At 35.7% G+C, this 25,906-nt stretch overlaps 3 protein-coding genes across 6 annotated transcripts; 1 reads left to right on the top strand and 2 right to left on the bottom strand.

The window, feature by feature from the left end:
* Positions 1-255: 255 nt before the first annotated feature.
* On the bottom strand, positions 256-9,555 carry ETR1 (Signal transduction histidine kinase, hybrid-type, ethylene sensor). Of its 4 annotated transcripts, none has more exons than XM_088214987.1 (8): positions 8,695-9,555; positions 8,407-8,494; positions 5,535-6,478; positions 3,629-3,997; positions 3,251-3,508; positions 3,025-3,152; positions 2,625-2,822; positions 256-1,054 (listed from the first exon to the last, which is right to left on the bottom strand). In XM_088214987.1, the coding sequence occupies exons 3-8, from the start codon at positions 6,438-6,440 to the stop codon at positions 697-699; spliced, it is 2,217 nt and encodes a 738-aa protein (XP_088071113.1). In that variant the 5' UTR covers positions 6,441-6,478; positions 8,407-8,494; positions 8,695-9,555; the 3' UTR covers positions 256-696. The 4 variants fall into 4 exon arrangements, with proteins under 4 accessions (XP_088071113.1, XP_021894232.1, XP_021894231.1 ...); XM_022038540.2 differs by lacking the exon at positions 8,407-8,494 and adding an exon at positions 7,133-7,255; XM_022038539.2 differs by lacking the exon at positions 8,407-8,494 and adding an exon at positions 7,133-7,243.
* Positions 9,556-10,988: 1,433 nt separating this feature from the next.
* RBCX2 (Chaperonin-like RbcX protein) lies at positions 10,989-14,096 on the top strand. The gene is made up of 5 exons (XM_022038546.2): positions 10,989-11,594; positions 12,122-12,213; positions 13,112-13,169; positions 13,555-13,620; positions 13,743-14,096. Exons 1-5 carry the CDS (start codon positions 11,277-11,279, stop codon positions 13,863-13,865), a joined length of 657 nt encoding a protein of 218 aa, XP_021894238.1. The 5' UTR covers positions 10,989-11,276; the 3' UTR covers positions 13,866-14,096.
* Positions 14,097-14,433: 337 nt separating this feature from the next.
* LOC110811888 (ARM repeat superfamily protein) lies at positions 14,434-21,332 on the bottom strand. The gene is made up of 8 exons (XM_022038501.2): positions 20,830-21,332; positions 18,929-19,648; positions 18,113-18,208; positions 17,958-18,041; positions 16,893-17,127; positions 16,653-16,813; positions 15,340-15,618; positions 14,434-14,919 (listed from the first exon to the last, which is right to left on the bottom strand). The coding sequence occupies exons 1-8, from the start codon at positions 21,226-21,228 to the stop codon at positions 14,869-14,871; spliced, it is 2,025 nt and encodes a 674-aa protein (XP_021894193.2). The 5' UTR covers positions 21,229-21,332; the 3' UTR covers positions 14,434-14,868.
* Between the last annotated feature and the right edge of the window lie 4,574 nt (positions 21,333-25,906).

The following is a 25,906-nucleotide window of genomic DNA, read 5'->3' as shown; positions in this document are numbered from 1 at the left end:
AGATAACACACCGATACATTCGTGATTACTTCATGATTTTTTTTTTTTTTTTTCAGAAAAATAATCAAATGGTTATTTTTACGTAAAAAACAATCATCTATTTTTTAAATACAAATCTTTGCATATAAAGCAATTATATATGTAGTATTATATATTTTCCAAAAATAACATATAAAAATAATTTTTTGTTCTTTTAAAATTAACATAATACTGCTACTATTAATACATAAATATTAAGAACAAACACTGAAAAAATATTTTTAACATCCAACTTCCATAATTATAGAGGAACATAATATTACAAAGGTACTGAAAATATCAAACCCTCGTTTTCAACAAGTATAAATTAAAAAGCAAAAACGAATCCGTAGTTTCCCCCCCCAACCTCTTCTTCTTTTTTAACCATCTCTTCAACCTCTTATATAACAAGTTCTTATCGCAACAAATCAACTTGCGGCCGGCCGGCGATACACTGGCTGGACTGAAATGCCCTAATATCCTGTTGTATGTACACAAAATTATTGTTCGAAAAATTATTTCATATAACGTGCATACGCCCTCGTAGTATTCCTTTCCATTATTACCATGAGAAAGACTGGAGTATATAAGGAATACTACATTTGCGTAAACTCCTTATACAAAATAATTCTTTCTACTGCCACTATAAGGACATTTTCCCTCTGTTCATCCATGCCTTTACCTAGAATCGAGTAGTACCCGATGCTCGAGAAGATCAGACAACACGCTCCTCATTTTATCCAGCGATACAGGCTTCAATAGAACACCATCCATCCCAACCTTCAAGCAGTTCTCCTTGATCACTTTGTCAGTGTTTCCTGTTAGCGCCACCAGCAATGGCCTTTCATGATGCTTTCCAAATTTCTCTTGTATGCCAACGGCAATTTCATACCCATCTATACCGGTCATGCACACATCCATCAGCACCACTTTGTGCTCTTGAGAAACTACACGCAAGCACTCATCGCCTGAGCCCACAGTCGTCACGTCACAACCCAGATGCAATAGAAGTCCTTTAGTCACCATTCTGCTAACCCTGTAACCCATAAGTAACTCCAACGTTAAATTATGTGACATACAACAAAACAATATTTCTGTAATTTAGAGAGAGGCAAAGTGAAAAATAACCCAAAGATAAGTTGTAGGGTTAAGCTTCATTCAATTTTTAAGGTTAGGTTAGAAATGAGAATACCATATGATATAAAGATTTAAAAAAACAGTGTTTTGATTTCAAGTTATTTCTGCGTCCAATTCAAGTAAAATATAGAAAGATTACTCCACTGAAAAGTTGTTAGCTGTTGGACAATCTGTTTATAATCTGCAGCATTTGACACCGATTCATGTGGTTCATGCAAACAATCAAAAACCACCTCATCCTAGCTATCAAGCCTCACGAACAAGGCATACTTCATCAAAACTAATGCTTCATACAATTTGGTAGTTCATGGGGTTGAATATGTAAGAGCATAGGCTGAAAACTGCCCTGCCAACAGACCACGTAGTATTAACAGGGGACAACCCGCCCAACTCATTGCAACTCAATAAGGAGTAATGTTTGGTTGTATGCCTACACTTTGCCTGGCCACTGCAGGGCAGAAGCAATCTCAGTTCAAAGGTCAAGCAAACCATGAAGCAGTGGCGATACAGCATCAGATATCCCACATATCAAAATGAACTTTCGTTTGAGGGGGGAGTGAAACACTAGAAGGGCAACTGCTGGCAATGTTAGAAACTTCATGTAAACTCAATTTCCCGACTCTTACTCCAGTAGTAATTAGAGAAAAGAGTCACCCAATACGTGATATCTAGATCAAGGATGTGATGCACTTGAGCATTTTCAAACACTTTCTAAAAGAGGTATCATCTATAGCCTCAAGAAACTGTGTATTCTCCAAAGGATTGTTACTTTGCCGAAAATCATAGGCACAGGTTTACCGTGATTTTCACTTCTCTTCTGAATATCAAGAAGGCTTTCAGTTGCCAAGCTGTTTCCAAGTAGCTCAATCCTCAAGATCTTTCCCAGAAGTTCAATCCCCAAGATCTTTCCAAGTAGTTCAATCCTCGAGCATACCCAACTAGTGTAGCAAGGAGATCTTTATAATGCAAATCCAGGTTATTGATACCTAATGACTATAAGAAAACAATTAATTTTGTTTGAAATAAAACTATCAGAGAACAATATCTAATGGGTTTAATCTTTGACTGGGCATCTCTTGTTGTTCTAAGCATATAGGCAACATAATGGCTATCATTCTCTCTCTATTTGCCGAGCTATCCAGGACAGGAATAGAAAGATGCTTGAAGGGTATGAGAATTCATTTATGAGTCTAGATTCTATTTGGTCAAGCTCATGGGCCGGGATGGAGGCAGCAAACTAGGAGAGGAGATCACAGTTAGAGCCATAGAAGATTGACAGCAGACTGAGGCTTTAGACTGCACCTTATAGTTTTTTTGTTTTAGTACATAAGTGGCACTGCTATGGTGCCTTGTTAATGTCCTTTGTTTTTATTTTTTGTTTTTGAAAAATATAATATGTAGTTTAAATTTTGAAATAAAGATTAAAATTTCTTCTTAAATAAACTAAAAATAATTGCAAAGTTACTAACCCATTCTCATCCATGACAAGAACTTTAAGTCCCGAGAAATTTGTCTGTCCATGACTGGCTGGCACTTTATGCAAGAAAGAGAGCTTCGATTCATTTGAGCGCTCTGGAATTCCAAGTTTTACAATAAAAATAGCAGTACATCCTTTGCCAAGCCCTTCGCTTTCTATCCAAATATGGCCCTCCATGAGATTCACAAACCTGAATGCCATTCGATGATATATTGATAAAAACAAACATGCAAGATTAAAATCATGGTACAAAAACTTAGGGAAAGTTCAATAGCAGGAAAAGAAGAATAATTGAGATTAATTACATTACTTTTTTTATAAGAGAAAGTAAATTTATCACTTGTAAAAGGAAAGCTCAAAGCCACCCATGTCCAAAGCAAAGAATAAAGTACCTCTTGCAAATAGCAAGGCCAAGCCCACTACCCCCAGAATTTCTGGTTGCCAAAGATTGAGTTTGTGCAAATTTCGTAAATAACTTTGGGATATCTTGAGGGCTAATCCCTGATCCTGAGTCCTTCACCTATACAAAGAGAGGATAGTTACACATAATCAAATTTCAATGCTACAACATCAAGCATTCTACAGACTAGCATGCAACTATGCATCAATTGGACAAACCTGCACACGCAAGTAGAAGTGACTATCACTTGGGACTGCATAAAAATCAGGTGCTCGAGAATCTCTTAAAGATTCTAGTTTTGCATTGATCAAGATGCTACCTTCCTTTGAGAATTTCACCGCATTACCAACAACATTTAAAATAACCTGCATTAGGCGTTTCTCATCGCCAATAGCATATTCTGGCAAATCTGGGGCCAAATTTAATGTAACCAACAACTTTTTAACAGAAGCTACGGGCTTTATCAAATTATGGACCTGCAATAAGAAACACCACGTTATTACAGGAAAAAACACCTAGCAGAATATCACCTTTAAACTACAAGGTGAGAACAACACGGACACACATATATCTTTAGCAGGATCACATAACCTTACCTCCTTGAACAAAGAGTGAAGATTAAAAGTTCCAAGTTCCAGTTGAAGGCTCCCATCTTCAAGCCTGGAAAGATCTAAAACGTCATTAATTAGAGTTGCCAAAAGGTTACTACTCTTAAGAATTGTTTCAACCATCAATCGCTGCTCAGGTGTTAGGTCAGTCTCCTGGAGCAAGGAGGAAAGAGCAATGATTGCATGCATTGGAGTTCTCATCTCATTGTTCATAACAGCCAGAAAATCGTTCCGAGCACGAATAGCAGTTTCTGCTTCTCTTCTTGCAAGATCAAGCGCGACATTTTGCTCCATAAGTAGATCCCTTGCCCGCATTGACTCTTCTAATATTGCAGCATGTGAAAGAGCAACCGCCACCTAGGTTAAAAGGACAACAAATTAAGCACCTCCAAGGAACATATATACAAACAAACATGCACACTTGCATCAAACCAACCACTTCCAAAATAGAATATCAACTTTCTTGACCATAGTTGTAATCATTTTATTTGATTTTGGAGCTCAAAGAGTAATAGCTACTGCATTCTTCATTAGGGAGGTTCTTGTCCAAATTGTCTTGACATTTGGGGAACTTTGGCTGTGTGTCCCTCACATAGAAATCTTTATTTCTAATATTTTGCACAGTCTCAAGAGGATTAAACTCACTTCTGGGTCAGGGATGGGCGGTTACTTTGCTGATTTTAGGTCTTATTGTTGGGCGGAAATGCTAGGATATGAAGAATGGTTTCAACTGCCATACATGCTTTCAGACAGAGTGATCTTCTTTGCTTCTTTTTGCACAAGAGCCCACGGTTTCTTTCACGGGCTCTTCTATCTATTTTGCAAAGGGATCATGTTAATATTTTGTCCTAATATTTTTTTGTGTCCTTGTATCTTCCTGCTTTGGTGGAAGGACGCCTATTCATCTCAAATCTAAATCTTGTTTGCAATAGCTTCTCTGCCCCTAAGAATAAATTCTTTTTATTCTCAAAAAAAAAAAAAAAAAAAAACCTTTACTAGATAAGAAATTATCTGAGAAAATTTGTATACCAAGCTATACTTGAGGGATCAGAGGTCAGAGTGATGAAATTATGTCAGGGGTCAGTGAGATAGATTTTTCCTCGGTGGTATAACAAATTAAATCTAAATGAACTCTACCATCATAATAAATCAAGATTCCAATCCACCCATTCCCTCAATTATTAGTTAGTCTTTTGAGCATATCTGCACATGGATAATTTCCCAGCAATGACCACAGGTTCCTTTTTTTTTGAGATAAAGAGTACAGTGTTTTTTGAGAACAACGGGTTCCTATCACCCACTCTTCTCACAAAAGAATCCTCAAGTTGACATGTTTGCTTGACAAGACATCCAAATGTTTAGAAGAAACCAAAAGGTTTCAACATCTCAATATATATGCAGGCTGCCTTCGTCATAGTTATTCTTCATGCAACTTTTCTTTCATTAAAGAATAACAATTCTTTATGCAAATCTTCTCCTGAAGTCAGAATACATCACTTGTTAATATGATTTTAATTTCCAACATAAGATTAATTTATAAATGACTCCAGTAACCTACTGGAGACATCGAGAGATAAAGGAAATGGTACTGCAACTGCTCTTTCATTTTGTCTCTTCCCCTTCACTCAAAAGACAAATTTAGATGTGGAAAAAAATGTTTTTTCATAGATAAAATTAAATGTAATGGGAATTTGCAAAAGTTTATTTTGCCTAGAAAATAAAATTTTATAGTGTGGGGGCAAAGAAAATATGCATGTCAGAGATGTGAATGGAATTGAAATGCAGATGGGGCCATGCAAGCAAAAAATACATTCTCTGAGGTACATGAGGACTTTTTCAGGGAAAAAATTACAATTTAGGCCATGCCAAGATAATAAACAATATGATGTCTGACCTGATCGGCAACCACTTCAACAAGTTCCAATTCATGGACGTGCCACTGCCTTGCACTATCTGATGGAAGCATTAAAACCATCAGAGCATACCGTTTTGTCGAAAGTTCAGGCCAATCATTAATTTGGAAATTGGAGAGATGCAGAAGCGGAACACGAACCGCAACGACCTCCCCAGGCATGTAGTTTCCTGCAAGAGGCCGTAATCTTGCCACAGGACAATTTGGTGATATTTTTACTGCACGACTACTACTGAAGACTTGATTGATCACAGGATGTTGAATAGGTACCGTATACCCAATGGGGTTCTGCTGACGGAGAGTGTAAGAAAGTTGTAAGTCTAACCCAATACGTGTTGGCATCCACAAGGCACACTCTTCCAGTGCCAATGTTCTACCTAGTTCAACTAGAGTGGTCTTTAAAATAGTATGTCTATCAAGAGTGCTTCTAATCTCATGAGTCAACATCCTAACATGCCGGCCTGTTTCTTCCTGTGTGCGGATTAAACCCATTTCTCTGTCAAGCTCCGCAGCTTTGTTCTTCAGAAATAGCTCTCTAGTTTTCACACTCAACAAATCAGGAATAATATGGACAAGCATAAGTGCAGTTGCACAAGACACAACCGCAGTCAAAACCTTTGCAGTGGTCATCACCACTGCCACGGTTCTAGTGTGCATGGTAAACGTCCATAAATTAATAAGATGAGTTGCCCCACAAAGAACAATAAAAGCACCAAACTGCACAAGGACCCATCTATATGGAAACACAGCAGATTTCTTCACAAAGTAGATTAGCTCAAGAGGGATGGAAAAATAAGCAAGTGCAATGAAGAAATCTGAAATATACTGATATTTCATCAACAATTCATCAGCTGGCCATGGCGGCTCAATGCAATTGCAAGACTCCATTACTGAACCACCTAGTCAGTGCTTCCTCTTTCAAGCGCCTGACGACAAAGATACATAAATCAGCAATTCCCTTTCTTGATCATACAATTGATTGAAAATACAAAGCACGTTTATCTACTCTTGTTTACTTCTGATTTTTATTATTTTAGTTAAATTTTTCTAGGATCATCCACTCTTGTTTGGTTCTTGTCTTGTGGTGCATGCCTACTCTGCTTTTTATGTATATGTTAAATTTTCAGTTGAGCTTTAAATCCACATTTAGAATCAAACAGATATTCAAACCTGAGATAAAAGCAGCATAAATTGATAATTAATAATTAAATAACAAGAATGGAAATATATACAAAATAAAAATAAAAGTATAAGCACAAAAAAAAAAGAAGTATATTTCTTCAACTCACATCTCAAACTTTGTCCGCAGCAGTAAAATACATACAGACATTTTTCATGTTATAAAGATAAAACAAGTATTTAGATGAAAAAGCATCGAAATTGATAGAAACCGCTGAAGGTTTACCAAAGCGGAACAGGTTTAGGAGATAGGACACATGAAGCACATGTACAAATAAAAATTGTAGCAATTCCATAACAGAATAAATGTTACAGCTTATACTGAGCTACAAATAGGCTGAATTAGGGAGGAAAAAACATGTCAAACCTTATTCTCCACTGAATACAAGCTATCAGTTTACCTGAAATCAGTCTGACTTCTGAGTGTTCTTGTAATCTCGAATTCTCTACTTCTATCCTCATTTAAGTCTCATTCTCTCTCTAGTTCTCATCTCAGCCTAAAATCAGGATCTCTGTCCAAAGCTCTTGACAGTAAGGTAAAATAAAATATTATAATTTTTATTAAATAAATAATTCTGTATAGATTTGTATGCTGGATTTTAAAAAATCCTAAGCACAACCACGTCAAATTCTATATAAATTTGTATCATAATAAACATGAAGGATGGATATATGCAACATTACTATTCATTTTGAGAACATTAGTTCAAGATTGAACTATTAAATGTTACTTTTTTTAAGGAAAAAGTATAGTATTAATGAGCACCAAGAGGGTGCCACCTGTATAAAATTATTTACAACTCTGACAAAACATCAACCAGTCCCTTAAGTACTCACAGGTATAAAGAGGAGAATCTTGTCTCCATCGCACCCAAATGGGTACATTTCAATTCTTAGCTCTAAAAAAAAAATCTAAAAGACAATATAACTAAATCTTATAAGGCAGAACACACAACATGTTACCTAAGCTAAATTATAACAGGAAGAACTTTTTCCTTGTCATATGCCTGGTAATTATTGACCACTGTATTGGACACATCCATACATGGTAAACTGTAGGAGTGATGCTTAGCTCCAAGTCATTCTAAATCACAAGTTTGCAGCATGAAAATGAACCCAAGGTGTTGGGTTTTCCAGGCTTTGCCCTTGACCACTAAGGTATCCAACAGGGAACTGCTAGGAAATCTGCATAACTATAAATGAGTTCATATAAAATTCCGAGGTATCTCTGCAATATAAGTTATTAAACCTGAGTACTAGAGTACTAGCACAAGTTCAAGGGTATAAGCTTTTTTCAGAAGAACGGCCCTGGAAAAGCAACCTTGAAGATGCAGATAACAAAAATCTAGGAAATGAAGTAAATAAAAGCCTATTCTTGCATTAATAATTCTAATCCACACAGCTTATATATTCATAAATCTTGTTGGACATTATTGAACTCGGGAAACATGTTTCTCTTACCATCAAGGTCCATGGAAGATTCATACAGGTACTGTTTATTTCGGGCACTGTACCAGTTAAGTAGGTCACAAATTACCATAACACTATCGACTACTATGGACAAATTTTTATAAATTGGACAGCGATACTTCTTTTTGTTCTACCTTCTGTACATTTGTCCATAGCTGTAATGTCATGTTACCAAAATAACTATTACAGAGATCCAGAGACTTACTTGGTTAAAGGTAAGCCAAGAACAACACAAACTGGGGCTTCTCAATTTCAACAGAAGATAAGCAACATGGCAAAACTCGCATCCTCCACTGATTTTTTTTTTCATCAAACCCTAAGCAGTAGATTAAACTCATACAACAAGGCATCCCTAGCAACTTGATACAAGTCCAGAAATGGAACACACGTTACGAAGACTTAACACTTCCATCTAAGCCCATAATACAGAGTATCAAGTCTACATAGAGCGCAAAATAAAACATCAAAAAATAGTGGGATCCAAAGAGATTACCAATTGCGGATCCCGCGGGAATCAACCAGAAAGGGAGAAGATTGATGGGGCTGAGTGGAACCACAGCTTGCGTAGATCAATAAAGCAGGGGGAGACGGATGACGGTTTTGAAAATAAGATGGAAAAGGGCGCGCGGCCACCAGTGGTCGAGCTAGTTGTTCACCGAAAAAATAGGGGCAGGCTGTGAAACAGGAAAAGGTATTCAGAGCAAAGGTGCCAGACAGCACTTAGTGGGTCTCGGTCTGTGTATCCCCAAAGACGGTTCGTAGAGTGACGAAGCAAGGACTAGCTGCCGCCCGGGTTGGCTACGGTGAAGCTCGCGGCTGTCTCTGGTGCATGAACCGGTGAGAAATTGAGAGTTGAAAATGAGTCTTCTGTGTCTGACTATCCGAATACCACTTCGTTCTTGTAGGAAAACGTGGTTTGACTGGAGTCAACCGGGATTGTCCAATTTCACTACCAATAGACACAAGCTTCCTGAAACTGAAAGCCGTGAAATCCGGCGATTGGAGTTGGAGACTCTGCTGAAGACAGGTTTCAGCTGTGAAAGTTAACAAATATCGAGTCGGTGAATTGACGGAAGTATTCGATCGAAGACCAGCGGCCGAGCTAGTCCTGAGATAATCCCTCTCGTTTCATCACGATCGGGAGAAATTATGATGAATTGAAACGGGGTTAGCTGTTCTGATTTTAGAGATGAGAAGAGAGAGGAAAAAGAATTCGTCTCTGAGTCCTCTCGGGGTCGCCGGATATGGAAGCAGATGAGACGGCTGGTGTTGACGGTTTAAGGACAGGATCATTTGATTATGGAGTCCATTGACGAATGATGAAGACAATATGAGTCTAAGAGACCTGAACGGAAAATGGATTTTTTCTTTTAAATAGTAATTAGAAAAATAATAATAATAATAATACGAGGACGCTGAAAATTAGGTTCGGCTTTTAAAATGGGGCGTACGACATGGGCCTTTTAAATTGACATACTAATTGGGCTTTTGAACTCAAGTTGAGGTTTTAAATGGGCATATTACATGGGCTTTAAAAATATATTGGGCTTACATTGGCTTTAAAATGGGCCTATTATATGGGCTTTTAAATTAGGTTTGGGCTTTTAGATCTGGCCTATCATATGTGCTTTGTTGATGGGCCTATAAAATGGGCTTTCATATTTAGGTTGGGCTTTGAAAATGGGCCTATTAAATGGGCTTTTAAATTGGCCTATTAAATGGGAGTTTATAGTTAGGTTGGGCTTTTAGAATGGGCCTATTACATGGGCTTTTAAAATTGGCCTGTTATATGGGCTTTTTAAATTAAATAACTATTTATCAAGACCAATTTAATAGTTTAACTCGGTGTTCTTATTATTTCACTAATATATTATTAAAGCATAATGATATAATTAATCAGCCAGGTTAATTCCTTAAACATTGTTTTTATTATAATTAATTATTTCACTGGCCGGCGGCGGCGGCGGCGGCAAATGGCGGCTTGAAGAATTTTACAAAAGTGTGAAATGACGATCCAATAAACTCCAATCAAATATCAGAATTTTCACATTTCACACGCAACTCTACAAATATTTTACACATTGAGATTTCCAATTTCTATTATTATAATTTTATTTTATTTAATTTTATTTATTGTATTATTTATTTATTTTATTACATTAAATTGTATTAATTTAATTTAATTTTTATTTTTTTAAAAAAATCAGATGAACATTATATAACTATTTTATTTTATTTTTCGTAAAAAAATTGAATTAGATTGTAATAAAAAATATTAATAAATAAAATTGTAACAAATATTGCAATAATTAATTTAATAAGAGATTTGATTAACAAATACATGTTTAAAATATATAATTTATTTACAGATGGGAGTGATTGTTCAACAGTGTAATAATAAAAATAATAATCAAATACTGAAATAATGATAATTAAGTGTTAATTTGCAAATTAAGTTCAATATTTGGTTATTTAGATAAGGTGGTAATGATTTTTTTTCCCCACAAAATTTAATAATTGCAATGTAAATTATATATTTTTAACCTGATAAAATATACAAAAATTATAGTGATTATACGTTAATTACTATTAATATATTAACAAAAATAATATGAACACGCAGATAGTATATATATATACGTGTAGGAAATCATAGATGCGACAAGTAGAGATATATAACAAGTGAAGCAAAGTAGACAAGAATTAAGTTCAGACACGTTGAAGCTTCACTGTGGGTTTGGAGAAATATGGACCTCAGAATTTGTCTGGTTAAGATTCATGGCGCCTTCACCAAAGAAGAATCAAACTTTATAACGTCTTCTTCACGTCCGGAAAAATTCCTTTTCTTCACTCCATTAAATTTAATTCTCCATTTTCCACTTGATGAATCTTTGACTGCAAGTCCCCAACTGCTCCCATTCTCTTGGATACCCACTATAAGTTTCTCCATAAACTCTAGTGGGTACCTCTTCTTTCCCCTAATTTCATCTCTAAAATCAAGCAAGACTGCTATCTGTAGCCAGGCAAACCCTAATTTTAAAAGGTTTAGATAGTTTCGTGCTCAAGGAATTAATAATGGTGGGGGCTTTGTCCGTTGTTGGTTCAACGGTTATGGAGTCGCATACTGGCCCGTGTTTGTGCCTGGATGCGCTTCCAACGACTAATATGAACCTGAAAAGTGGCGGCGGGGATTTGGTTTTGCAGAGGAATTCAATAAAGAGTAAGCACATGGCGAGGTCAACGAGGTTGGTGGAGCTGAGCAGTTGCTTTTCACGGCATGATTGGAGGGTTTCATCGAGGGTTTCTTCTAGGAAGCATCGGAGAGATAGGAGATTGGTGGTTGTCAGTGAGCTTGGAGGGCAGTATGAAGACACTTTTGAGGATGTTAAATTGGTGAGAAGCCTTGAATTATCTCATGATTATTGAATGTTGTATAACTTATGTAAGTTTTTTATTGATTTGGTAATTTGTTTACGGAAGCATGATTTGTTTTATTTGAGTTGATCTTTTGTTATAACTCGCTGTTTTTATTAAACTGAATTTATTAGTGACTTGTTCTTGTTTCTTTATCTTAAAGCACTATTGTGGTTCAGTGTTCAGGAATATTATATGACTAAATGGCCGGTACATGATTTGTTTCATATAAGTTTGATAAAAAGCAGCATTATGGTAGCTCATTAATGAAGTTAGCATAAGAATTTGGTGTTGGATGCTGCTCATACCTGCGTTGGAGAATGTTATAAGAGGAAGAGGGTTATTTTGCTGAATAGTGTAACTTCAAGCCAAATGCCAACTTGATGAAAATATGCTTTGATTGGCTTCTTAGACCAGTTTGGGAAATGCTCTACCTTAATTTTTTTTACCTTTCTTTGATGTTTTTTAAATATTTTTTTCTAAACGATGATGTCTTCTGCCTGCAGCAAATACAAAACTATTTCACATACAAAGCGGTGAGGACAGTTCTTAACCAGCTTTATGAAATGAATCCACCCCAGTATAGGTGGTTCTACAAGTAAGTCAAATCCTCATTTTGTCCATAGGCTTTCCTTAAATTCTTGAAATGTTTTAAACAGACATCTTACATGACATCTCGATTTTCAACAAGGCTTTAGGCTAAGTTCAGAAGAACAACATCATTTGTAGAATTCATACGAAATTTCCATTTCGTTTAATTAGGAGACAACAAAATTCCATTCAGATGATAAAAATTGTCATTTTATAAAATTCAAGTGGAATTATAGCAGTGTCTTTTAAATTCCATTAGTTTCTATAGAATTTAGAATTCTACTCCAATTCCATATGGAATCTCTGTAGGTTAGTTTTTATCATCCTCTAATACTATTTATAGACTTTTTTTTGTTGCATCTTAGTTGAACTATATGTTGATCTCTAAATTAACTCTCTGAAACTAATCCATCTCTTTTATATACAGCCTTAGTTGTTAATGAGTAGGTTTTAAAAACATTTAGCTTTATGAGTACAATGATAATATTGATTAACTACTGGTTCTAAAGTTCTTATATGCATAACTGTTATGTTTCTTTGGGTAACACATAAATAAAAATGAAGTTTTAAAACTAGGGATAGATGAATAAACTATTTTGGTTCTTTGATCTCGAGTCATGACATTTATAGAATGGAGGATTTTGGAAATGTTGTAGATACATATTGTAAATAGGTGGAACCCCATTGGTGCTGTTTATTTAATATACATATTACATTTTTTAATTTTAAAAAAATGGTTTTCTATAATCCAACTTATTCCAAACCCAAAATTTAAACTTTTACTTACTTAAAGTAATTTATAGTTTATGGAAATTCCTTGAGTCAGTAACGATCTATGTGCCCTTGATCCGAAAAGATTGTAGTTGTAGTTTTCAATGTGTTTGATTTCTTTTCATTTTTCACAGTTTTGTTGCAATGAATAAACCTGGAGATGGCAAACGCTTCATACGCACTCTTGGCAAGGTATTTCAGGACCCTTTGCATCTTTTAGAAGATTTTTCTCTTCATTTGATTTCGTATGCAAAGAAACTATATCCTTACGTATTTAAGTTCATCATTCTGCTGTTTTGAGCAATTATTATATTTTTAAAGTGTTGATATGTAGAAATTTAATCATAATTTATATACTTGGTTTATAATTGAACCAATGTAATTCATATTTGTAATTCTATAATGATGTATTTAGGTACCCACATGTAAATGGAAGACTTGATTGGATATAGAATTGACTTGAAATTAAGATTTTTTTAATTTAAATTTTTATTTCATTTATGTTGTTATTATTATATTTTTATTCTATAGAATAGACTAACCTCTATCCGAATATATTTTTCTTACCTAATGACAGGAGCAGCAGGACCTTGCTGAAAGAGTGATGGTAACGCGTCTCCACTTGTATGGTAAATGGATTAAGGTAATCGATTGTCATTTAAACTTGATGTAATTAATTTTTGCCAACATATAGAAGTTCCTAAAAATAGAAGAACCGAGGTATATTTTAAAGAGAAGTGACTCTTTGCTTTTTGGTTGGTGAAGAAATGTGATCATGCGCAAATATATAAAGAAATATCTGATGAGAACTTGCAGCTGATGCGGGAGCGGCTCATGGAGACAGTGATATGGCCGTCTGATGACACCAATACAGAGAAAATTGGCTGAGGGGTGGCTCTGACTTTGTTCTGCTAATCTTGGCCTTCTTTTCATTTCCTATGTTGTTCACATATTCTAGAGTAGGGTATATCTATAGCCTAGAATATGATCCACTTTGGATGGAGAGAAGACAATAGTTCAATTTTATAATTTTATACTTTACATTGTACATATGAATATCATATGTGGTTTTGGTTGTAGGTTCTTCAGTTCTGAAATTGGACATTCTCACTTTCTTTAGGTGAATCTATTATAATGCAGTTGACATAGCGGTCATCTTTATGAAAATTATGGATTCTGCAAAACCCAAAAGCAATGTGCAAGAATTTACAAATATTCTTTTGTATCAATCATCAGAGCCTTTATTTTTTGTAGTAACAATGTCCAACTGAAACCAAAACTTTTGCACAAATTAAGAATTTCAAATGATGGTAATGAAAACTCTAGTTGGACCAAGAGTAATATAGTTTTGGTGTTTTCTGAGAAAATTTTCTTCTCCTGGTATAAATGTCATTTATATATTCTAAATTTATTCTGATCATAGCCTAAGAAACAAAGTAGAAACGGAGCCAGAAAGTATCTCACAATACTTAAATCTGATCATTGTTAACCAAACAAGGTACTTGAAGTGCCCAGAAATTATCTCACAATAACTCTTTCTAATTAGACATTCTAAACTCCGCCGTTGGTCCCGGGAAAAGGGAACAGAATACACAACCATAAATTGGGACTTACAACTTTCAATTGGAATATTATGTACAAAATACTGAACAAACGATTAACAAAAAGGTTTTTAATGTCATGATAAAGCTTCTACCCAGAGCTTAGTTCTAAGACTATTAACAATGTATCTACCATAAGAGCTTTGAGTCTTTGACTAAAGCACACCTCGTTGTCTCGATATAAGAGAAGAGATCAAAACATTTTTATACAACAAAGTTGAGAACCAGAACAAAACTGTATTGATATCTTAACTCTGTCTTGGATTCATGGGGAGAAAACAATGATGTGTTTAAGCATCGCCAAAAGTCAAGGACTGCAAAATTGCTGTTCTAACGCGAAGCTGCAAAGTAAATAACTAAACATGTTTCAGCAAACAGATGAAAGAAACAAAATAAGGCTACGTCTGAAACAAATGGATTTTATGTGTAAAATTTATTTGAAAATTTATTTATTTTAACTGTAAAAGGGTGAAAAAGTTACCACATATAACAATACAGATTGACCTCAAACTGAACTCCTCCTAGGCAATTTCAAATTAAATTGAGAAACAAATCCCAAATTCTATAAGAATTGAAAAAATTTGTACACACTGTTTAATTTCCCCTTGATAATTATTTCAAAAATCAATTTTACCATTTTGTGAGGAATCACCACCCCCTCATAAATAAGAGAAGTGCATATCTTCAAATAAATTCCAGAGACATTTTTTTTGTGTGCGCCAAATATAGCCTAAGTTTAAGAAAGGTGTGAACCTTATTACCTTAACATCCAAGCAGGGATCGTTTCCCATATTCTTAATCTGAGAAATGATGCCTGCATTGCGCAGTTTTGCATGCCGACTGACTGCAGTTGGACTGGATGGAGAAGTAAGATTTATGATAAGCCAGACTGTAGCTGTACGTAACTGACTATTGCTGCTTTGCAAAAACTTGAGTATGAAATGTTTAGTCCCTTCATCTGGTTGAGGTAGGAGTTGGTGCATTACTGCTTCTTTGTGAAGCTCATTTCCACTTGCCACATTGGTAAGCACATACATCCCCTATACAAGCAAAGAGTAAATTTATAAGTACAGCTAGAAAGATGGATAAATAAAAAATCACCACTCACATCTACCACCTAGATTGTTCTATGACGTTGATACTCTTATCACTGTACTAGCAAGGATTCCGGGAGTATAATGTTTAGTCTGTTGACACAAAATGAGACACCAACAGACAAGACTGTACAAAGTTCTTCAGTCTTAAAAAGGAAAAAAATGAAAAGATATCCAATCAACCGGTTGCATATGGTGCCACTATATGCTAGAATTTGTCATGTTAGCTTCATCATAAAATAAAGATAGCAATTAGTAATAAAAAAAACAGTGGTACAATTTTTATGATTCTATAAGTGCTTGATTCCATCGTAAAATGCCATCTTTGTTTGACATGATAAAGTAAAAACTCCAACAGAATAAAATAAACATTTCTAAGGTCAAGATCATCATAAAATATAATCTTTATTCTATATGAACAATGATGATAAAGAATTCCATCTGGTAACTTGCTATGCAGCAGACTGTCAATAAAGGTCCTCGAAACCTAATTATGCAGATAAAGCATTACATTACTGCTAGCGTCCATGGAAAGAACTCTAAAATGTACGCAACCATTCCTTTCAAAAAGACTTGTTACAAACCACTATCAATCACAAATTTCACGAGTTTTTACAGCTCTTCATGCATTATAAGAAACAGCTAGAACAGTCAAGTATATTGTACTAGTCATTTCTTAAGGTATAATGAAGTTAGATATCCGATAATTAAACAGCATGGATCAAATAAAAAACTATGGATAATCCCTACTTCCTATTTCCCACTTTGAACAAAATAGAACTTGTTTTGTAAAAGTTGACAAGTGGATGGGCACAGATGTGAAGAATCCTGTAAGCAATCAGTGATAGAATGTCGCAGGTTAGATTAATGTTGTTGAGATTCACCATTCAATAGTATTCATGTAAAATCTTTATCCACTTATTTGATGAGTGGTAACTCTATAAGTTACTTCCAATGACAACTGCTAAGGGACCCTTTACCTGTATCCCAATTTCAGCTTTTGAAGCATTCTGCAATTGCTTCACAACAGCATTTAATATAATCCAACCTTCACTGAAAACATATTCAATAGAATCAATAGATCCATCAACAAGATTACGAGCAAAAGCCAAAGCTTGCTCTTGCACAGGAGGTTCAGGATCTGCAAATAGAAAAATGTATCAAACAGCATACCATGGTAAAAATAATGTCAAGGTTTATCAATCAAATCAAAGCATTACCACTGATTAGACTTGCTAGTAATGGAGCCGTAAGTTCTGAGAACACCCCTTCTTTACATTTGTTGTCCGCTAGGAAAATCAAGTTACGCAAAGCCCACAATGCATTTAACCTGATGGTTGAATCCATTGATTTAGATAACTGAATAAGCTGTTTCACACCTCCGCATTGTATGAAAGCTAACTTGCGCATTGCAAAATCTACCACTATGTTGCTAACAGCACCAAGAGCGGCAACCTGAGAAAAGGACATTAATGATATGCTGCCTCATTTTTGTATTGACATCTATTTTACCATGAAGCACACACATAGAAGATACAACCTTGAATACAAACGATACAAGAAAGATCATAAATGTTGAACCTGAGACTTCGTTGGAGTTAACGTTCTAACTAGGAAACACACGTCTACCTAGTGTTTATCAATAAAAACAGTTTTTTGTAGAAGCATTATACAATAAAAATCCATCACAGATATGAACAACAAACTGAAAGTTGAAACCACAGAGTTCTTTGACCCTCCAGTATATGAAGTTAAAGATTCTAAAATTTCATATTAGGCAGAACTGCATTATTGTAATATCAAGAGGAGCTGCATGCTAAACTTTTTAAAGAAGGGAACTGCCTTGGATTGCAGGGGATGAGTGTCTGTAAAGTACAAACTTATATATTTGCAATAGACCTGATTTATGATAACTAACCTTTCAATTTCAAAACCATAGTAAGGTAGCAACCAGAGAAACATCAAATTTCTCTTGGACTAGCACCATAACCATCATTTGAAATATGGTGCTGAGCTCAACTTTTGTATGATGAAAAAGAAAACAAGACAGATAAAACAAATATCATAGTATCTACGTCTCTCTGAATTTCTCAGATAAGATCAAGAGATAAAAATTTTCTGCCAACAATTTTCAATAAGAACAATAAAAAATGTTGACCGGACATGTCTCTTAGTTGTTTTTAGTTCCCACTTCATGGGACTAAGAAATTATATTTGCAAAGGCCATTAGACACAAAGTCAACTACAACCAGTATGACAAGAAATGTATGCACATAATTGCTTACCTGGACAAAGGTTGATGGGTCATGCAAAAGCTGAATCAAAGGAGCAACAACAGCTTCATTCATGAAACAGCCTGCACTCAGTTTCTGAATGAAAGCTTATCAGAAACCTATTTGCTTAAACCAGAATTCAAATATCATGTATTCACATTGCAGACCTTGATTGACCGGGTGACACTTTGTAAGCAAATGCAAGCTGCTGTACGTACATCAGCGCTATCATGACTTAGTGCATTGGTTACCACATTCAATACCTGTATCAAAGTAAATAAATTAGAAAGTCAAATAGAATAATCCAGACTATCAGATCCATGGCCTACAATCTTCCACTATTCCTAGTAAGATTTTCTTAGCAAATGCAAGCTGCAAAGCATACCTCAGCACTATCACGAGTTAGTTAATCAGTTACAAAATTCAATACCTATATTAAAGAGAATAAATTGAAAATTCCTTAGAGTCATTCCAAATTATGAGACTTGCGTCCTACAAGACTAAACTCTTCCTAATGGTGAAGAACTAACTTTAGATATTTCTTAGAAAAAGTTACCATTAACAAATTGATTAGATGGTACATACGGAAGCAGGTTTTTCAGTGGTACACACATATAAGATTCTTTTCAGAACTTTCTAGTTTTATATGTTCTATTCTATCTTTCAAGACTGATTCAGAAACAAATTATAACATTTTTGCACAACTAAACTGTTAATCACCTTGTCAAAATTGCAATACAAGATAATGAAAACTTAAGAAAAATCAAAGGCTTCTGGAGTTATGAAATTGAAAGAGAGAAAAAAAAAAGTGTTTCATTTAGATGAATAAGCATGCAAGAATTTGCACAGAGATGAAAAGAAAGAATTAGCTCAAAAAAAAAAACAAAAAAAGCAACATAGGAATGTGCACCATGTAACATAGGAAGGTTACATTAAAAAAAATAACAATCTAACAAACTAGAAACACATCATGTACATCATACCTCCAATGACAAGAATCTAGACCTGCAAATCTCCAACATTGAGCACATATCAGCTAGAGCTAACAGCAAACCTTCAAAACGCTTGGGCTGCAAAGGCCGTTTTTCGATGTGGTTGTATAATCTATCAATAGCATTAACCTCAAGAGCCAGTTTCTGTAGATCCTCCTTCCCTGCAATTAAACTAGAAAAGGCGAAGGAAGCCTCATCTCCAATTGGGCCAGGTTCATCAAGAAGCTCAAGTAAAACATGTATCAATTTGGTTTTGCTTCCGGTATCTTGAAGGTAGCCTGGAGAAGTGTTTCTTATGACTATCAAGCACATGCATGCAAGCAACCTCGTTCTGGCATATCTATCCTTTGCTAATTCAACTATAGAACTTAAAAATCTTCCACTGTTAAGTTCCATAAATCTGGTAATAACATCAGAATTGTTCTTGAAAATAGCAGCTAAGGACTCTAAACTAGCATCTCTTTGACTTAAAGAACCTTCAAGAAGACCAGTAAGCTTCTTCAAAACACCAGCATCATACAAAGCATTCTGCTCAGCACTTGTTCCACAAGAATGAGTTATAATGCTTGCACCAAGTCCGCTAACATTTTCGTTATCACTATTCAATAGTGAGAGAAGGAACTCCATGTTTTTCTCTTGAAGGAAATCATATTCAGGAGCTAGTTTTGATTGATAAATCATTCTAAGGGAACGGGCACCAGCATCAACCACCTGAAACCATGAAAGTTGTATTAACGAATGGTATACCAAAATAAGAGTTAATTTCATTACTGCTGAGGTTGTGAGAAAAATGCCAGGGAAAGAATCGTCTATTGTGTTCGGACAACAGAAACGAAGTTATCGAAAGGTATATCCTTAAATATTAACAGGATAAAAAAGGAGGTGGATAATACAAATATATAAAATAAGAGAGGTACAGAGGTAAAAGCTTTCTAATGAATACAGTACCAACATGATCAATAGTTTGAGTTGGTTACAGAATTTAGTCAGACATGATTGTACAAGTACTGTAATATATCACAATTGCCTGTTTACACCTAGGTAGTACATGGAAAGATGGATATCAGGAACCCCTCTGACAAATCTTACCAATGACAGGCATGACACAATGACTATTCTCAAAAATCCCAAGTCTCTGTGGACCATGATGCCACCAACACCATCAAAACCATGGGTTCCATTTTCAGGAGATATTAGGTAATAACCTAGCCAGCCACCTTCAGGGATCTCAACAATTTTCATGTGATTATTTAGAAACCTTCAAAAAATCACAGTTCAATCTCAAAGGTGCTCTTACTAATCATAATCAGAAAATAGGATAATTTTTTTATTATTCAAGAACAGAAAATAGAAAGAAAAATAACAACGAAAAAATCCACTCCAAGCCTAGAATAATCTAGGTAATATGAAGTGAATCCTATAAATATCAAAACTGGTGCATTAAATTCATATCCACTTGTTTGTTTCATTTCTCATTTTAACCACATACTTCAAGAACAACGAAACCCTGCATCAAACAGAACAAGGTCCAGTCTCCAATCACTAACATTAAGAAATGAGCAGAGAGGAGCATCCCTAAACAACTGAGGGAAAAGAAAATTGCAAAAAGTTCCTGGAGCAATATCATATGCGTACACTATTTTCTCTTTTATGAAAACAAATGATGGATAAACTGATACTTCAACTACAATTTCGCATTTCCATCAATTTCCAAGCAACAATCACGATTTTCAAAACCGTATTTGGATCGAGTAAGAAAATATACTTCCTATTTGGTTCAAGGAATAGAATTCAACATCTCATATTCCTCTCGTTCAATAAATTTATACACGATTAAATAACTACACATGCTGCCATCAAAAGCATACTGAAATAACTAAATCAGAAATTACCTTCTCGTTACGATTTGAGAGAAGCCGCAGAAGGTGAGAGAACGCCCCGGAATCGAGCACGGCCTGGACCCCGGCGTCGAAGCCACAAGCGAAGCTCCCTAGAGCTGCCGCCGACTGCACAAGAATGTTATCACTCTTGTTACTGTCCTTATTATCACTGTCATTGACGGCATTGGCGGCCACGTAAGCTGCTGAATCGGCAACAATGGATGCAATAGCTGGGACGACGCCGAGCTTGATGAAGGCAAGCTTCTTGGTGCGATTCCCAATTATCTGGTTCTTGACCTCGCGGAGCGCCTTGAGCTTGATTTCCGCATCCGTTGAGCCGAGCCGCGATAAAAGGTTGGCCGGGTGGTTTCCGAACGCGGCGGTGCTTGGGGAGGACGATGTCGTGGGCATGGCGGTTGTCTAGCTCCACGACGAAAGCTGGTGCCTTAGAGAGAGGAAGACGCCGATAGGAAGAAATGGAAGGTAGGGGGATAAATTTTTGGTACGCGTCTCGTTTTGATATATATATATATATATATATATATATATATATATATATATATTTTTTTTTTATTTTTTTAACATAAAAAACACATAATATATATTTAAAATAAATTATTTTCTTTTGATTTTCCTGTTTAGCTTTGACTTTACACAGTCAATTTCTTTTCTTGCCCCATTTTTATTTGATTCTAAAGATTCAATCAAAATTTTGTGCTTAAACTTGGATGTTTACCTTTCAAATTCAAACAAACCTCTCTCCCTCACTCTCAAAGTAAAGCAAAAGAATTGGATTATACAAATATACAAACATCACTATAAAATATGTATGTATAAACATGAAAGAAAAATCATTCAATCTCATTTTTCCCTTAATACCACCAATTGCTACTAAAACTTTATTATTTCATAATCAATCATTACATACATTTATTGAAGATTATATATCAACCAAATCAGCATTAGATTTTGTAAATCTAATGAGATAAAACTCAATACATATCATAATATTTGATTTCATCGATAAATAGATAGAAATTTAGAATGATTGGTATGCTACGTCTATTTTTACCTTTCATAATCTTACCGATAGTCTTCTTCTTGAAAACAGATTTACCTATTTTGCCTCTGTACTGAAGATGAATGCTTGTTTTGTTATTCACAACTTTTTGGGCAATCTGTCTTCCCGGAATAAGATTGCACGGCCGAATCTTCATAAAATCTGTAAAGGTGTGCGATGCCGAACCTTGATAAGTCCAACCTTGAAACATGAGGAAAAAGAATATCATCAGTGTCGCAGAATTGTCTGACATTTTGTAGAATGAGTATCCACAGTCTCTGCAATTTAGATATGGAATAACGATGAACTCTTAAACACTTGCAATCGAGAAACAGCAGATATTCTCGACAATCAGATCCTTAAAGGTTGAGAGATAATGACGATGACAACTAGAATTCGACCTCCTGTATGAATATAAATGATGATTAATAACAACATGGATAACAACTGTGTACCATTTTCAATATTCTAAGGAGCGGCGGCTGATAGATAAATTTATAATAATCAAGATACCTAGGGTTTTTGAATTTAGGAATCGAACCGACAGGGTTAATCTAGGTAATATACAATTGGCCTGTAGTTTTAAAACATTAATTTTTTAATTAATATAATAAATAAAAAATCAAATGAAAATTATTTTTATTGGATACACAAATAAAAATAGTTTTTATTTATCATATGTAAAATAATTATTAAACATTTTCAAACAAAATAATTCACATCAAAATCTTATTTTATATATATATATATATATATATATATTTTAATTAAAACTAAGTATTTACTCAATTGAGATTTAACTCTATAATTTCAAGAGCTTATTAAATTAATATATATATATATATATACATATAGAATTTTCATCATATTGAGTAAACTAATACAAATTAATTTGTTTTTAAATAATTGATTCTCATAATAAATATAGGTTCTCCATTATTTCTCAAAAAATTATTTTCTATAATGTGGCCATATTTTTATTAAAATTTAAAATAATTTCTGAATAATAAAAATTACAAAATTAAAATTTCATCAAGTTATTAAAAATATAATAAATCAAATAATTTATCTTTCTTAGATAAGTTATCTCCCTTAGCAGTAACTGAATTTCTTTTCTTTTTAATTTTTGATTACAAATCAATTTATTTTTAAACCATTAGATTCTTGTTCTGTAATCCAAAACTTATTACAGCAAATGGTATAAAAAAACTTATTACTTTATGGTTTAAGAAATTAATTAAAGTTCAATATTTTCTAATTACTTTGTAATCTAACTTATAAAGGTATTTGAGATTATACCCAAATTTATTTAGAATAAAATCTCACTTTTTATAAATAAAAAAAATTATAGCAAAATCTTGCCAAGACATTTTCAAGAATAATGAGATTCTCATGGTTTAAGAACTTAAATATATTTAGATTTTAGTTCTTATTAAAAACGAATTCGACAAATATTAAAAATGTAATTGGAATTGTAACACATCAAAATAAGATTTTAATGTAATTTAAAATTAATAAATATACTTTTTTAATTTTTCTAATTTAATTTAGGATAGAAATGAAGTAAAAATTGAAAGAAAATGAAAATGAAAATAATTTTGGGAAAAAAGGGTAGAAATTTGAATTATGGGAGTATTTTTGAAAGAAAAATTGGAAATCGGAGGTCAAACTGTAATTTAAAAAAGTTTGACCACGTCAGATGCCCGATCAGTAGATCCGATGAATCAGGACGCGCCGTGTGGCAGCAGACGCTGACGTGGTGCTACACGGGCGATCCGCGTGTCTGCGATTGAACGACCTAGATCCGTTCTCGCGCGCACGGAAGGCCCAGATGCGTTCCCTCCCCAAACGCGATCGGACGGTCAGATTGAACGAGATTGGACGGTTCAGATTAGATCGCGATGGACAACCCATATTGAATCGTGATAACGACCCAGATTCACTCCCTATTTAATCGTGATCGGATGGTTCAGATCAAATGTGTAACGCCCGAAAAATGTGGAAAAAAAATTGATTACTTTATTTTAAATATTTTAATTAGGTTAAAAAAAAAACGCCACGTCAGCAGCCACGTCAGCAGATCCAGTCAGCAGTCCTGGCCAACCAGGACCTGCCACGTGGTAAAACCATGTCGACCGGGGACGTGCCACGTTGGCAATCCGCGTACGCGCGATCGGACGGTCCAGATCAAGCGGGCGCACGGACGACCCAGATGTAATCGCACGGACGGCCCAGATTCAATCAAAAACGAACGGTCCAGATTAAATCAAAATGGACGGCTGAGATCAAAAGGCAAAAGGGTATAAATAGAACCCCCACACTTGACCACAAAAACCCTAGCCGCCTGCCCTCGCCGGAGAAGACGAACCAGACGCCGGAGAAGCCGGCCGCCGCCACCCGCCGCCGCACCGGGGAGATTTTCGACCGCTGATCGAGGTAAATTTCATACCCCCGACTCGTTTTTCCACGCTGATTTCCCCTGTGCCCAAATCGAAGCCAAAATCCCGGCCAAACGGTCGAAAAGCACGGCCGAAACCCAGCGGCACCACCGCGCCCCTCCTCGGTTTTTGCCTCCGATGAGGCCCTTTCCGGCCTCCGTTCGATGCAATTTTTATATCACCGTGATCACCATTCTTTTCTCTACAGGTTGATCGGAGCCGAATCACCAAAACACGAACCTCACCGGAGAGCCGCCGCACCCGAGAGCACCGCCGCCGGTAAGCTTCGGTTTTCCGTAATTTTTTGGCCCATCGAGGGCCCTAGGGTTGTTTTATCGCAAGGACTGATGCAAGTGTGGCCGAATTCGGCCGGAAACGGCCGAAAACGGCCAAACCGAGGCGAATCGCCGCCGCTTGCGGCGGCGCCGTCGCCGGAGCACGGCGGAGCAGCCGTGCCGGAATTGCGATATTGGCCAAAAAGGGGTCCTGGACCTAATTTGGGATTTTTTGGAACACGTGCAGGTACCAGTAGTGCGTTTCAGTTCCTCGGAAAAAATTCAGGGAAAATTAGGGACAGCCTGTAGGTGCACTGTGAAGCCGTGTTCGGACCCCGAAACGAGTAAGGACCCCTCACCCTATTTCCTATCACGGTATTAAAGTTCAATAATGATAAAACGGTAATTCTTGAATCAACGAATGTGTGAAATTGATTAAGGTCGCTAATAGAGCCCGAGTCTAGTGGGTTCGTCGGTTAACTGTTATTTGGCATATTTTACAGTTTTAAATGCAGTATGAGGTTTGATGTTTTCATTTTATAGTTTCGTGTGCATATTTTACTGTTTCATTGATTATGTATTGAATGACTGAGATACTGATGCTGTATGTTGCCTGTTTGGCATAAATTACTGTTTTGCTTGTTTGTATGTGAATTGATGATGCTGACTGAGGAAAAGGAGAATGAAAGATTATGTAAATTGGTAATTGTATAATGTGGTCAGCCTGACTAGATATCCTGAGAGATGGTGGACGGACCGGGTCCGTAGGGAACCCTACCGAGATTGTGGTCTCTCATACCGGACGGGGTATGAAAACTTTATGGGTTTTGGCGCCCATACCGGACGGGGTATGGGGACGGCCCGTTTCACCCTCATACCGGACGGGGTAATGGGATTTATGGTTTTGGCGCCCATACCGGACGGGGTATGGGGACGGCCCTGGAATCTAATTTCAAGTGCTAAGGGTTAACGGGTAGCGGAACCCCTATGGATCCCCATGGATACTAGTGGGCTGGTAAATGAGGAAAATATGTTGTGTAATGATTGAATTACAAAAGGCATGATAAGTATTATGTTATACAGTTTATATATGATTTCATGATGATGATAATGTTATTGCTTTTATATGTTGTTTTATGGATCGCACCGAAGTAAGTGGACAGTAAATGTTTTTATGTTAATAAATGAGTTTATTCTAAATTATGCTCAATTGGTCTTTTTGTGTTTTCTACCCACCTTTACCTCCGTGACGGTGAGATATCGTGATGTCTTTACTGGGCTAGTATAGTTCATTCCTTATTTAATCATTTCAGATC

Source organism: Carica papaya, chromosome 3, assembly GCF_054855325.1.
Source record: "Carica papaya isolate Zhongbai chromosome 3, ASM5485532v1, whole genome shotgun sequence".
Taxonomy (NCBI): Eukaryota; Viridiplantae; Streptophyta; class Magnoliopsida; order Brassicales; family Caricaceae; genus Carica; species Carica papaya.
Note: the sequence above shows the minus strand (reverse complement) of the source record. Positions and strands in the feature narration are given on the sequence as shown.